At 42.5% G+C, this 13,406-nt stretch overlaps 1 protein-coding gene across 7 annotated transcripts in view; it reads right to left on the minus strand.

Moving 5' to 3' along the window:
• Positions 1–274: 274 nt before the first annotated feature.
• Positions 275–13,406, minus strand: part of ETV1 (ETS variant transcription factor 1) — a 63,566-nt gene continuing 50,434 nt past the window's right edge. For 6 of the 7 annotated variants that reach the window (XM_086467537.1, XM_009951367.2, XM_009951366.2 and 3 more), the window contains 6 exons: positions 12,613–12,680; position 11,972; positions 10,154–10,222; positions 6,925–7,094; positions 3,039–3,140; positions 275–496 (listed from right to left, as the gene is read on the minus strand). In XM_086467537.1, the coding sequence (XP_086323663.1) occupies positions 275–496; positions 3,039–3,140; positions 6,925–7,094; positions 10,154–10,222; position 11,972; positions 12,613–12,680 (632 nt within the window). The remainder of the gene's footprint in view (positions 497–3,038; positions 3,141–6,924; positions 7,095–10,153; positions 10,223–11,971; positions 11,973–12,612; positions 12,681–13,406) is intronic. The other variant, XM_009951368.2, reaches the window with a different exon arrangement.

Genomic DNA, 13,406 nt, shown 5'->3' on the forward strand with positions numbered 1-13,406 from the left:
TACTTAAAACCTGTATGTTCCCTTCCCAAACTTAAGTAAAAAGCAAACCCACCCTTTTCCTCCTGTTACACAGAATAACGTTTAGGTTCCAACCCTCCCCTTTCAAATAAAGTGCGCTGTCCATGGCAGACCATAGGAGTAATGCAACAGGAAAAGCCCCTTTTAGTGTACTATTTAAAAAACAAACTGAAGTCGATTCAGCTTTCCTCTGGGTCTTGTGAGAGAGGAGAAGCCTAAGGGAGGGGGGAGAACATCCCCGTCACTGTCACTGTTGTTAATAGACATAGCCTTCGTTATAGGGGTGGGTGTTGCAGCAGCCACCGTCCTGCATGTAGACCATGCTCTCGTCAAAGTGGGACAGAGGCACCGTGTCCTCCTCGTTGATGTGGCGCTCCATGTCAGTCTTCAGCAAGGGGCGCTGGTTGTCTGGAAAAGCCATGGAGAAAAGCGCTTCAGGGTCGCAAACAAACTTGTAGACGTATCTTTCTCCGGCCACCTTAGGACAACAGAAGGGAGAAAAGGGTGCAGCGTAAGGCCTCGTGTTTGGCAGCTCCCGAGTTCTACGGTCTCGTGAAGAACTCGTCTCCGTTCACACAATTAATAACGTGACAGCAACGACCTCGCCAAGACAACGGGGATCTGCAGAAGCAGACTGTGCAGAACCGCACGTGATATCCTGCTGGAAGACGGGCTAGGGATTCTGCTCCTAATCATCTGTTTGCCATCGTTTCCTACACCTAACCACAAATGGAACTGTTCTCACCGGAAAACGTAAACAAACTGTCGCCACAGCAGCAAAATAAAACGACTAGGTCCAACACTCTGTGTGCAAAGTGGAAAAAAGTGTGACAGTGCACGACAGAGATCTGAATTTCGCTTTACGCAGGTTGATTCACACCTACGTAGAAAAGCACTTAAGTTATGGCGCGCGCTGATTGTACAGGGACAGCGTGAGCAAATATGCAGGCTAATATGTACTTAGCAATTGCTCACGCAAAGCTGGGACGTTTGGATTTGCTTATGGAGGGGCAATTTGTCCAAAGATCCTGAAGTTGTCCCTTATTCAGCAACAGCGCGAAATGTCCGCGCTTCAGCTTCCTAAAAGCTAAAGAATGACAAAACCAATACAGAATTGTTGTCTTATTTTTTAAAAAAAAAAAATCCAATAGTGTCTTCTCAAGCACCATATTTGAAGAATTACGTTAAAAAATATGAACCACGTTGCATGCTCAGGGTTTATTAAAATTATTTTAAAATAAAAATCATATTGTCTGCTTCTTGCAAGTCCAGCTAGCGCGGCATGGGAAGTGAGTGAATGAAGGTGGCAAAAGTGTTGCACCCATATTCTTATGGGTGCAAAATAGCCTCAAGCACCTCCTTACATTTTCACCTTCCTTATTCTACAAATAGTGTAAAGTTTTGGTAGAGGGCTGTATCTGCAGCAGAATTTTTTTTTTTTCCATCAAATTAGGGTCCGCAGGTTTGACAGACTGAAGGCTACATTCAGAAAGTGGTCATTTGCAAAACCTGTTACCACCGCTTAACTGGAAAGAAAAGGGGGGAAAAATGTGCATACAAACCTCGCAGTAAAGAAACCTGCTATGAATCTACAACCACACTAACTGGCCAAATAGGGATCCCAGGGCAAACCTCAAACACCGCTATGTCAGAAAAAAAATAAGCATCCAAACCAGCTCTTAAAACGTGTGTTAAATACGGTCTTGTAGATAACAAAGTAGTAGTTTAAGCAGCAGCGAGCTAGCTGTCAGGAGTGCTTGTAAACTGTCCGTACTAAATGGATGTGTGGGTTGGGCAGCACTATCAGCCTTACGGTATCCCCATCCCCACCTTTTCAACTTCTTCTGCTCTTTGCTGCTCCTTAACCCGGCCTCTGTGCTGCCGGCACAACTGCCTACACAGCCGAGCTGCAACCTGCCACCAGGCACTCCTCTGCCCCAACCGCCCCCCGGCAGAATCAAGCGCTCCTGCCTCTCCCCGCGTCTCCAGCCCACTTCCCAAAGGCTCGAGGCGCAGTTGGGTGACACACCGAAGCGGCTAAGGCGCTGTGCTGCTGAAGCACCGTAAGCCAATACTGGCCCAGACTGTTGTCCCAGTTGACTCCTGGATAGTGAAAAAGGAGAGCGCTGCAACGATCCCGTAATCGAAGCAAGAGGGCTTGAAGCAGGCAACTCCACACCGAGACTCCACAAAACCTACTGGAAATGTTGCCCAGTAACTTGAGCCGAGAGCACTGCTGCCATTCATGGAAGTGGCAAACGGCAGGTTTAAACACGTTAGTCATCACAGGCCGTAAAACTGATGCGAAAAGAGATGGAACAAGTTTTACAGCACAAGGTGTTCATTGTGATCTTTGATCACCCCTGCCCGTTTTTTGTAGATGCAGCAGACAAGCCTCTCCTATTGGTTTCTCAGCCATTCCACATAGTGCCGCGTAGCAGGATTTCAAACAAACATGTAAATCAGCAAGCCACAGCCAAAGGATGGGCTGAACACTGTTAGCGAGACCAGACTGTTATATAAAAATTATCGTTAAATATTCCTCATCATTCAGCCTATTATAAAATATTAAATTCCACTTTTAAATGGTATTATTAGAACACTATTGGTAAAATATTAAAGTATTTGTTATGTTAATAGATACAAATTTTCTCCCCTATCTTGCAGTTACCAAAGTACCTGAGCGCTGGGCAGCTAATTTAGATCTGCAAAGCCTTATTGATACCACACTCGACTATTTGCCTCTCCCAGGTGCCAGGAAGCTCTTTTGGATATTTTTGAATGCTCCCTCTTTCCCTATAATCACGATGTGCATTGTGTGAACTAAAACCACAGACATTTTTTACATAGAAAAAAGTAACTTGATGCATATACTGGACCTGGCAGGTGAAAAAGCTTAGTGTTTGCCTGAAGAGATGAAAAACATTCAATGCCATGCAGTTACACGTACTCCTCGTAAACTGATTTATGGATTAACATGCAACACTCTGGTGAAATTTAATACAAAATTAGCTACTCACCTTTTGCATGATTCCCTTTTCATAGTAATAGCGAAGTGATCGGCTAAGTTTATCATAGTTCATAGCTGGCCTATTTTTCTGAATCCCCCAGCGACGTGCCACCTGCCACAAAAATGGATTAGCATCGATTTGTTAAATGCATTTAACAAGCAGATCTTATCATCAGATATTTTATTTGGGGACGGAGGAGTGGGAACCCTGCAGGTGCAATGAATAAACACAAGAGAAAAGGTTGCCACGACCTGCATTTCCCATGTGCTACTATGATTTTTAATTGGGGACACAGTCCTCCATTGAACCTGAAGCAGACTGACTTACTCTGCAGATGTGGTGGAGGGCTGGGGGACTTTTTGTTGTTGGTGGTTATTTTTAATAAAGAAAACCAACGAAAAAATAGTCCTATGAAGAGATGATGCACAAAATATATTTCTCGAGTTCCACCAGGAAACTTTCATGAAAGATGAAAACTTCTCTTCCGTTTGATACTGTGGTTAGTTGTACTATTCCTGCATTTTCCTTGCTGCCAGGACACTAGGTCACATTAAACACACATGCATATGCACGTAGTTCATGAACTAATACAGACTGCACTTGGAATGACAGCGACGTTGAGATTATTAGGATACAGGTCAAAAGCCAACTCCCAGTCTTAAATACTACTTCAGCAGAGAAAATGACTTATCGGAGGAGGCAGAGTAATCCCTTGGAAGAACCAGACAGTAGTATGAAGAATGGGACAGAAATTTCATAGTTGCAGTTGTGAAATTCTCCTTAAAATTAATAATAAAAAGGGAGTTGCAAGCAACTCGTGAAGCCGTTCCGTAGAAAACAATACGCCTTCTGCTCTGACTTAGGATTTCTACTTGCCTTTACGCTTCCTGTTTTATTGCCAAAGGTAGCTGTGGACAAAGAGACCTCTTGTTTAAAGAGCTTAACTGCTTATTCCCCACCTGAAATTATAATCGGCTGCTGGTGACATTTCAATTACTGGCTGTACAAACGACTATCATGTCACCAGAGGGGAAAAAAAAAAAAAGTCAAGAGCTGATGAGCTCTTCAAAGCCTATTTTATAAAAAGGTTTGAGAGTTGTATATGCATACAGCGCTGGAAAAAGGAAAGAGAAGCCAAGCAGCTTCTCTGCAGACTGCTCTAGAAAACCTTCCCATAGGTGTCTGGAGCCTGCTGATGCAAACCATAGATGACGTGCAGCACTGAGGACTGGGGGGGGACTAAATAACAACAGCAAAATCCCTGCCTTTGATCTCCATCTGGACAATAATTTTTAAAATTTCTTCTGAAAGCATTATTCCCTTTCAGTGTTGCAGCTTTTCAGGCTTATGTAAATTATCACGGCTCTGCTAACTTCAGCTATGTTATAGCTGTAGCGAAACTACCTCCAATCCTGTCAGTTTATCCCAGCTGTAGACTTGGCCTAGATGCGTGACCTTGGTTCACCGATTCATCTTTGTAACACATGCCTACACCACTCTTTGTTTACTCCTACCAAGTTTTTTCATGCATTCATCAGACTCCTAAAACTCCCCAACATAACAGGCTTGCATAATAAACAAACACACAGCAAAGATAACTACCACAAAATAATGGCTGAAATTATGCTCTACTGGGTGGTATTTTGACACGTCTAAATAAGCAAGCAGGCCCAGAAGTAAGAGTCTTGGGTAAGCAACTCTTCCTGTTGCAGGGCCTGCACAGCATTTATCAGGTCTGGTTCTGTGGAAGGGATTCAGGCTTCTAGCCTTCCAGCCCACCTTCCCGCTGAAGGCTCCTGTCCCTGTGACAAAGCAGCACAAACGGACCTATGCCCAATTCTTAGCCTCCACAGCTCACAGTTACCTACTTTCTGAATGAAGTACGGTGCTCAGGGAGCTTATACATATTCATTTTTGTTGTCACCCTTTCTACAAGGGCGTAAACCTCCAGAAAGGGATGGGATGGAAAGGTCGCGTCATCCTAACCTGCCACAGCTGAACCAACAAGCTCTTTGACTTCCCTTCAATTTACACTTGGCAACCAACAGAAGTGTGCAACTTCCCGTAGGCTATTCTTATTTTAATCGACAGTTTCTGTCAGACCCATGACATTCCTACAAAAACAACTTAGGCTCCTTTGTACTCCCTAAGAGCACAGAGCAGCGAGGCAAGTTTGAAGCCGCCCACCTCCTCCAGATCTTGGGCGCAGCGCTGCTCCAAACCATGAAGTAACTGCTACAAAGTCAGAAGAGCAGACGATCTGGGTAACTTAAAATCAGAATATCCAGCTCTTCAGGGAAGCACACCGTGAGGAAACCTTAGGGTTTTGTTTTGCTACTTTCCCTTCCTTAGCTGATAAAATCTATAAAGTTTTTGCACCATCTGCTGGAAACCATTTTTCAATAAATCTCTTCAATCTTGAAAAACTTTGGGCATAACTTGAAGTCAAGACAAAACTAAAAATACTGAGACTGGGGCAAGGGAAAAAATTAAGATACTTCGTTCAGCAAAATCCAACAAAAGCCTTTCCAAGGATTTCACTCTGTTCTGGGTCAGACACAACTAAGAAGTCCACGTAGCCTGCTAAGGCTGCAGACTTGCCAGCAAAGCTTTGTTATCCAATCAACTAAGACTGTTCTGTGGTCAAATCCTCAGATGGGCAATGCCAGGATCTGCCAGAGTGACTACACCCAGCATGGGGGACGCTCCAACAGAGAGCCAGCACACAGGTCCTTGCAGCAACCGGCCCCTCAGCCAGGCTACGTTGGGAAGGAAAGCGACATCAGTCCTGTCACCATCTCCAACTGCCCTATCACCCCCTCAGGGCTGTTGGCAGATGATGTAACCTCAAATGCAAGAAAGCTTTCAGCTTGCTTACGCCAGAAGATGGATGGCAAACAGCAGAAATAGCTGGCGGAATGCAGAAGCTGCCTTACACCCCCAAACCTTCCTACTCAGCTCTAACTCAGAGGGGATCCCGACGGAAGATTTGCCGTGGTCTCTTGCATTAGCCAACCCTGCCCAAGGGGCAAAAAAAGTAAACCAGAATTATACTGCTTTTGGACAACCCTAATCAAATCACCCACATCAGTATTACAATAAAATTCACACACCCCAGATTTTCCAACAGTTTCCACGGCTGTTTAGAACAGAGGATAGATTATGTGATGTTACCTAGTCCAAAAAAGTTGATCTAATAAAATGTTCGATTTATCCTTGTTTACCACACCAGTGAAGTAAGTCACGATTTGGCAAATATTCATGACCACAAGTCACTTTATCTATCCCACGAGTCCTTCATGGTTCAGGAGAGCTGTGCACAGGCATGAGTGTTTGCAAGCCTAGGATCTAAGCGTGCACTGAACAAGCTAATGATACAGATCAGCAGGAATATTCTGAAGACGACCCTAAAAAGAAGGGGGTTTATATAATTTTGATGGGATTTTACTGCCTAACAATCTTAACGCCTTCCTTTGCCATCCATCAGGCTTGGGGTCTTCCACTCTACAGCCTAAAAGTTCCAAGTTCCCGTATCTTCACACTGAAGAGTATCTGGTGTTGAAAGACTATTCAGGGACAAGCTTGCAAAGGATTTTGGAACACAGCTCTATCCACAAAGTGGTTCTGAAAAATCTGAGTCCCACAGTTAATGCTGAGTATTTTGTAACCCTGGTACTTGCAGTATTTTTAATATTTCGTGGGACTAGGAATCAAGTCTATGCTTAACCACACCTCTGTCCTAACTAAAGCACTTCCTTTGCCAGTCCTTTCTATCACCCTTCTAGAGAGCGCTACTGAAACAAAATATTGAAGGAAAATAAGGCCTAAATCCGAGGGAGCACTATGAAATTTGCAGGACAGGGCAGTGGATGTTAGGGCATGCTGTCTAACCCACCTCCTCTGGCTCAATCAGCTTGAATTCCATGCCTCGGCCAGTCCATGCTATGAAGTGAGAGTTTGATGGGTCATCAAGGAGAGCTACCAAGAACTGCCAGAGCTGAAGCGAGCCTCGCCTTTGATACGTGGGTCCCTCGCGGTACATGCCTGGCTCCTGTTTGACATCACCTGCACAGGACAGCAACAGCGTTAGATGAGGGACGTGCAGAAAGCATCACCACTCGGTTTGTCACATCAACTGGCAAAGCACTCGTTAGGATTAAGAAAATGGAGGGAAAGTGGTCACCCAGCCACCCACAAAAGCAACATTCCCCTGCCCGCTGTTATGGTAAACACCCTTACAATAACCTATTAATATACTAAAAAGTACCCAAGTTCAGTCATGATTTACGGAATTCCCCCTGAGCCTATCGCCACTTACTTCTGATACACGCAAATCTCACTTGCAAACCATTTTCCAACATCCTCCACCTGAAAGAGCATGAACTGTTTTTGTAAGCAACTCTGATGTCTGAAGAAAAGCGTTTGTGTGCTGTGCACCAGCCCCACTTTGGGAAACGTAACGTACGCTTGCTAAAGCTGCAAAACCCTACTGAGTGGAACTTCTTTTGCATGCAAATGCTTCTATGGAAAATTTGACACAGTATTTGACTTGGACTTAAACAGCATGTGCTTTATGTATAGGTATGCAAATCCTGCAGATATGTGAGTTCCTCTGTGGCAGACTGGACTTGCATATAAGCACATATTACTTTTACTCATATCTACATATTAGATTAGTATTCCCCCTGAAAAGCAGTAAGTCAATTTTTCTAGAAGTTCAGAGGAAGTTTTCAAAAACCAACAATATTCTGCTAGCTGTTCCACAAACCTCCAATGAAAAACCATCAAGCTACATCCATACTGTGTCTCTGTTGTTCTTAAATCATATTCATACTAAACAACTCGTGCAACAACAACAGCTGAAAGGTCTGATGCTGAAGCTGAGGTATTTTTTTCTGCACACAATGACAGCAATCCTTGATATGCTGGTAAAATCCCTCATTTCAACTACCAGAAGAGCAATAGCCTCCAAACAGCAGTGTGACCTGTTTAATACAGAAAGCTAGGACTTCACATTCGTCCACAACATTAGGATGCTCTGATGGCCATTACAGAACGGCTCCGTGTAGTGAAAGTAAGAATAATAATATTAAAACTGGAGCACTTCCTTTTGTAATCAAGAAAGAAAATTGAGTCAATGGCTGTGGAAATCAAATACATCAACACAAGGCTTTTTGGTTTACAGGAGGTTCAAGTTCCAGGCCTGAAGGGCCTTCTTTTTCAAGGACAGGATTTTTCTTTTAGTGATAGCTGAGCAATGCACAAATAGCAAGTGCAGTATTACAGAGGATCAGATTCTTCGCCCGTGCCGATCTTTGATTTCAAATGAAGCAGCTGAGAATCTACTTCTGAAACATCAAGACTAGTCCCGGGCTTACTGGCCAAAACATGAAGACACATCTGCTATTTTTTCCTCAAAAGTCATCACGCTACAAGTATGAACACACCTATTTGTATCACAACATCAGTCTTCTAAGGTACAAAGTGTTCTCACAACGGACAGTCACGGAAGCCAGCAGCAGACTGCTTGCTCTGCAAACATGCAAATACTTCCAAACATTTATTTCTTTCACTTTATTTGTATTTCTTTCACTTTATTTGTATTTCTTTTCCATTTTCATTCCCTTCCCTGTACAAAACCCAAACAAACAAAAAGGATTTTCAAGAAAGACACAGGCAAACACTACTCCTGAAGAGTTTTAACATCTTGTAGTACAGGTTCTGATCCCATTCCCATAAATGTAAATATGAACTTCCCACTGGTACTGAAAACAGAACAAGTCCACAATCATTTTTGGAGAAGAAAAAACAACCTAACATGGTGTGCTTTAAAAAGGAGGAGGAAAAAAAAAAAGCATATATTCCAAAGCCAGGGTATAAAGTAGCGTTTCTGTAAATCGCTCTTTCAGTGAATGTGTCAATCCAGTGGCAATGCAATCCTGGACTGAGCCATCCTCAGTTAGGTCCAATATTATTTAAAATCCTCTATTTATTCCTTGCTGTTCCTTACCAACCTTGATGTGCACGTGATACCTCATTTGAGGAACGTGTAATTCTTTGGGTTACTTTCATTTTAGAGTCTCCCATTCTTCAGCAAACACAACAAATGCTGCTAGACACGCAACAGTTTTGTAATCCACAGAGTGATTCTCAGGGGAAAACAAACGCAATAAAGGAGGAGAAAACCCTCAAGAGATCTCCAGCTCTACTTTTAGCAGTGGTCAGAGAGCTGTTCACAAGTTTATCAAGAAAGTATCTAATCTTTCCTGCTAAAACAAATAAAGCTGGACATACATACACTAACACAAAGAAACCACTCTAACAAATTGAAGTAACTGGTCTCCGAATTACTTCCCAAAGTTGCAGACTAACAGAGTCACCGGTAAGAAATACTGAGTCCATCTACTTTGCCTATAATGAAATAAATCTGAAATCAACCGAGTTACACCAGGAAACTGATTTTCCATCAGAGTAACTGAGGATAATTTGGGCCATTTATTTTATTTGACCTCAGAATCCCTCTTGGGGGAAAGAAAAAAAAAAAAAAAAATCTGTCGTAATGAGTAGTGTTGTGAAAAGATCATAGATTTGTTATCAATCCCACTGAAAAATAAACCACTAGTACAATGTTTAACCTAGTGCAAATACATTGACACAAACACAAAAATGCCCTATACACTCACTCCCCACTATTCATCACTTCACAGACAGCGAGACAAGAGGCTTAATCCTCAGTAAAACCAAAGCTGCTGCTTTCTCTGCCGTTTTGTTAATTGTAAGAACAGCCTTCATTAAATCTCAAGCAACAAGCAGTATGTGATCATCAGTGCAATGGAAATCCTCCTATTGCTTCTCAACAGCAGAGGAACTGCGCTCCTCTGCCGCAACTCTGGATACAGCGTCTGTCGCTGGCAAAAGTCGAACGACATCCGATTGAAGAGGAGACTTTGGTTTCAAGAGACAAAGGTCAGCTTTGGTTGGGCGCACCGCAAATGGTGTGTTAAGGAATCCTAAATTGGAACGTTACAGAACTTTTTTGATCAGCAACAGAGAAAAGTCCCTCATCTCTTCCTTTTTCATCTCTCCACGCGGGAAAAAGAGAGAGCGCGATGTGTCATACGTACCGTCAAACTTCTCTGGAACAACGCAAGTGTCATCATAAAACTGCCTAGGTCCCTTTTCATACATACAGCCTGTAAGTGAAAGAGAGAGAGGGTGTTTATATAGATGCATGGAGAAAGGAGAGATCACAGGCTTAATGCCAGAGGGAACACTAAGTCATAGAGGAATCAGATTAATATCCCACATCCTTTACACACCGCCCAATCGCAACATTTTGGCCTCGGTACAGGGGTGTTTAATTAATGTGCGCATTCCCCAAAGACTGTTAATCTCCACCTGCAAAAATGAAAAAGCACCCATTTTTCTCTCTGATTTATTCCAAAATGTTTGTCTCATTTCCTGTTTGAACTAGCATGGCTTTGACTTTTAACCATTAGTTCCTGCGGGTCTTCTCCCTGTGAGACTAAAAAAAAGTCCTACTTGGTATTTCCTCCTCACACTCACAGAAGTCAGCCTCCTTGATGTTTCTTCCAATTAAGATCATTCTGTAAAAACCTAATTTTGGTCGTTAAAAGACACTCTCTGCAACCCTGTGTTCTTTCTAGCACTCCCCTCTGTACACACTCCTGCTTCTCAGTATTATTTTAACGTTTTGCTTAACCAGAAACGGATCGCCTGCCAGTATCAGCCTCACCAGTGCTACTTGAGACAAAACATCTCCTCCTCTCCTGCCTCCCTAGGACCCTCCTTTTGACTGTGCAAACACGACAGAAGGCCTTCTTGCCATCGGGTTGCAATGTTTGGTTGGGCTGGTTTCCCACTGCGAAGCCGAGGAGGAGGAGGCCCGTCTCAAAATCATTTTTTCCACTATACTGGTTCCCGGATCCATAGGCCTGGTCTGCATTCAGCGTATTAAAAACCATTTTGTTTAATGTGCCCAGATTACCAAACAATTCAAATTGCTTTGTGTGACTGCCCTGGCCTGCTTGGTTTTTACCACTCTGCCTATCTTTGTGCCATAAAGTTATCTATTAACTTTGTTCCGTATCTCCACTGAAAATGTTGAATAGCAACACTCCTGATATCAATTCCTACAGAACTATAACAGAACCAATCCATCCAGAGATGATTGCCCAGTGACAGCCACTTTTAGATCTGTCAGTTGGCCAGGACTTAATGTATTTAATGTGTACTTTATTGATACTGCTTTGTGCTAGCTTCTTAATCAGAATGTAATGCAGTGGCAAATTGAATGCCATAAAAAGTCTAACTAAACGACACAAGTATCTTTATCAATCAAACTTTTAATCTCAGCAAAGAATAGAATCAGATTCGACATGACCTTTATTCCATCAAATCGTGTTGACTGATTTCCAAATACAGAAAAAAAAAAAATATATTTATCGAAACTCACTGCTTTTTCTATGTCATTCATAACAATTTCACCAACTTCAAGTACTTACGAGTGCATAACCTGTCTGAGATTGTTTTTCCCATATCTGTGCTGTGATTAAAACTCCTATCTGTTGACCTTAGCCCTGCAGCCTGTGGATTTTTCCCTGATGTCTTTCACCTCCCTTATCAAGCTTCTATACTTCATATAATTCCACATACCAAGACTGTTATAAATTTCCATCTCCTGTTTCACCCTCCTTGTTAAACACTACCTTTTATTTCTATTTTCTGCCTTTATTCCACCCCAGAAGCAATTGGGCTTTTAGCCAGATTTGTTATCTTTCCAGTTGTGTCTTTTCACTAGTTAAACAAGTCTTACTAGAGGACTTCGATTCATACATCTGTCTGAATTCTCACCAATCTCAAAACCAATTTCCCTCATGTTTGTGAAATTTGCCCCTTGGAAGGAAAAAACCCAAATAAACCCTAAACAAACAAACAACAAAAATCATATACTGACAAGATACATACACCAGAGCAGGAGAGTGGAAGGTATCACCTCTCTTACAGTGGCCATTATTGTTCTAATACACATCAAGTTCTTTTACTCCCAATTATTATTTTTGACAATGATCTAAGCTCTGTCCTACTGAAGGCACTGGGAGTTTTGACATCTATCGCCTGCCTGTACAATCTGGGCCTAAGCAGCACCAAAACATTGCAGAAATCGTAACGAAAAGCCAAAAACCTTCACTGAGCGTAAAGTATAAAACGGGTTACTTAAAGCTAACTGAGCCTGTCACACCAATAGCCTGGAAAATATCACTCGAGTAAAACGGGTGAAATGGACAAATTTTTGAGCGTCTCTTCCTTTCAACTGCTAGAGGCCTTGAAAAGCAGAATGACTAAATTCATAATAACACTGCTTCTAGCCTGATCAACCTGTGGCACTAAAAGAAGCTACAAAAGAACCAGCGCATCCCAAACTCGAGACTGGGAAGGGAAAGAAAGATGATGCAAGTCTTCCCAGCAGCAGAAATAAACCAGTGAACCCCAAATCCCTCCAGGCTTTTTAAATTTTTTACGTTTCTCTCATACAAAAGCGATACATAATAGAAAACTTAACTTCTGTTCTGTTTGGGTGAGCCAGGAAGCCTTCTTGCCTCATGTAAATGGAATGGCAGCTAGGCACTTCTGAAAGGAGAAGACGACAATGCTAGTCAAAAGACTGTCTGGAATTAAAAGTGTGCAGGTTATCAATGAGACAGGCTGCAGGCAGAAGAGCAACGAAAAGGATGCAAGTTACAGCGAGGGGGAAACCTGTCAACACAGAGTCAGCATTTCCGAGCAGCACGCACAAGGCATGGCGGAGAAGAAAAGCACAACGTGAGGATCATAGATCCCATCTAACATAGGCACTGGAACTCAAACCCTTATTGTAATCAACTTTGCCAAAAGCTGGCTCCCATGACGATTATACTTTAGACCATTTACAGGCCAAAACCAATCCACACACGACAGAACGGGTATTTTAAATCCTTTGCTTTTATACCTATCTTTGTTACTAATTCAACCTAACATTTTTAATCAATTGCACGGAAAAGCCTGCCAATCACACTGGAGACTTAGAAACTGTACATTAATACAAGGAATATCTGAGTGATTTTAGAGTAGGATATCGCTTTTTAGACTCCGGTTAAGGATTTGAAGGGTTAATGAAATTTTCCACGATTGCTAAGCATTTAATCTAGGAATTCAGATGCATTAACTTCCCCTTCCACCTGTACATACTTAAACAAAAAAAGACACTCACACCCCCCCAAAAAATGAGGGCGCACATTCTAAGTAATGCATCTATTTGCCACTCCCCACCTCTACTCAAACGTGCAAGAAGAAAGAGAAAGACCAAACAGAACTAAT

This window comes from Leptosomus discolor, chromosome 7 (assembly GCF_034619465.1).
Source record: "Leptosomus discolor isolate bLepDis1 chromosome 7, bLepDis1.hap2, whole genome shotgun sequence".
NCBI lineage: Eukaryota > Metazoa > Chordata > Aves > Leptosomiformes > Leptosomidae > Leptosomus > Leptosomus discolor.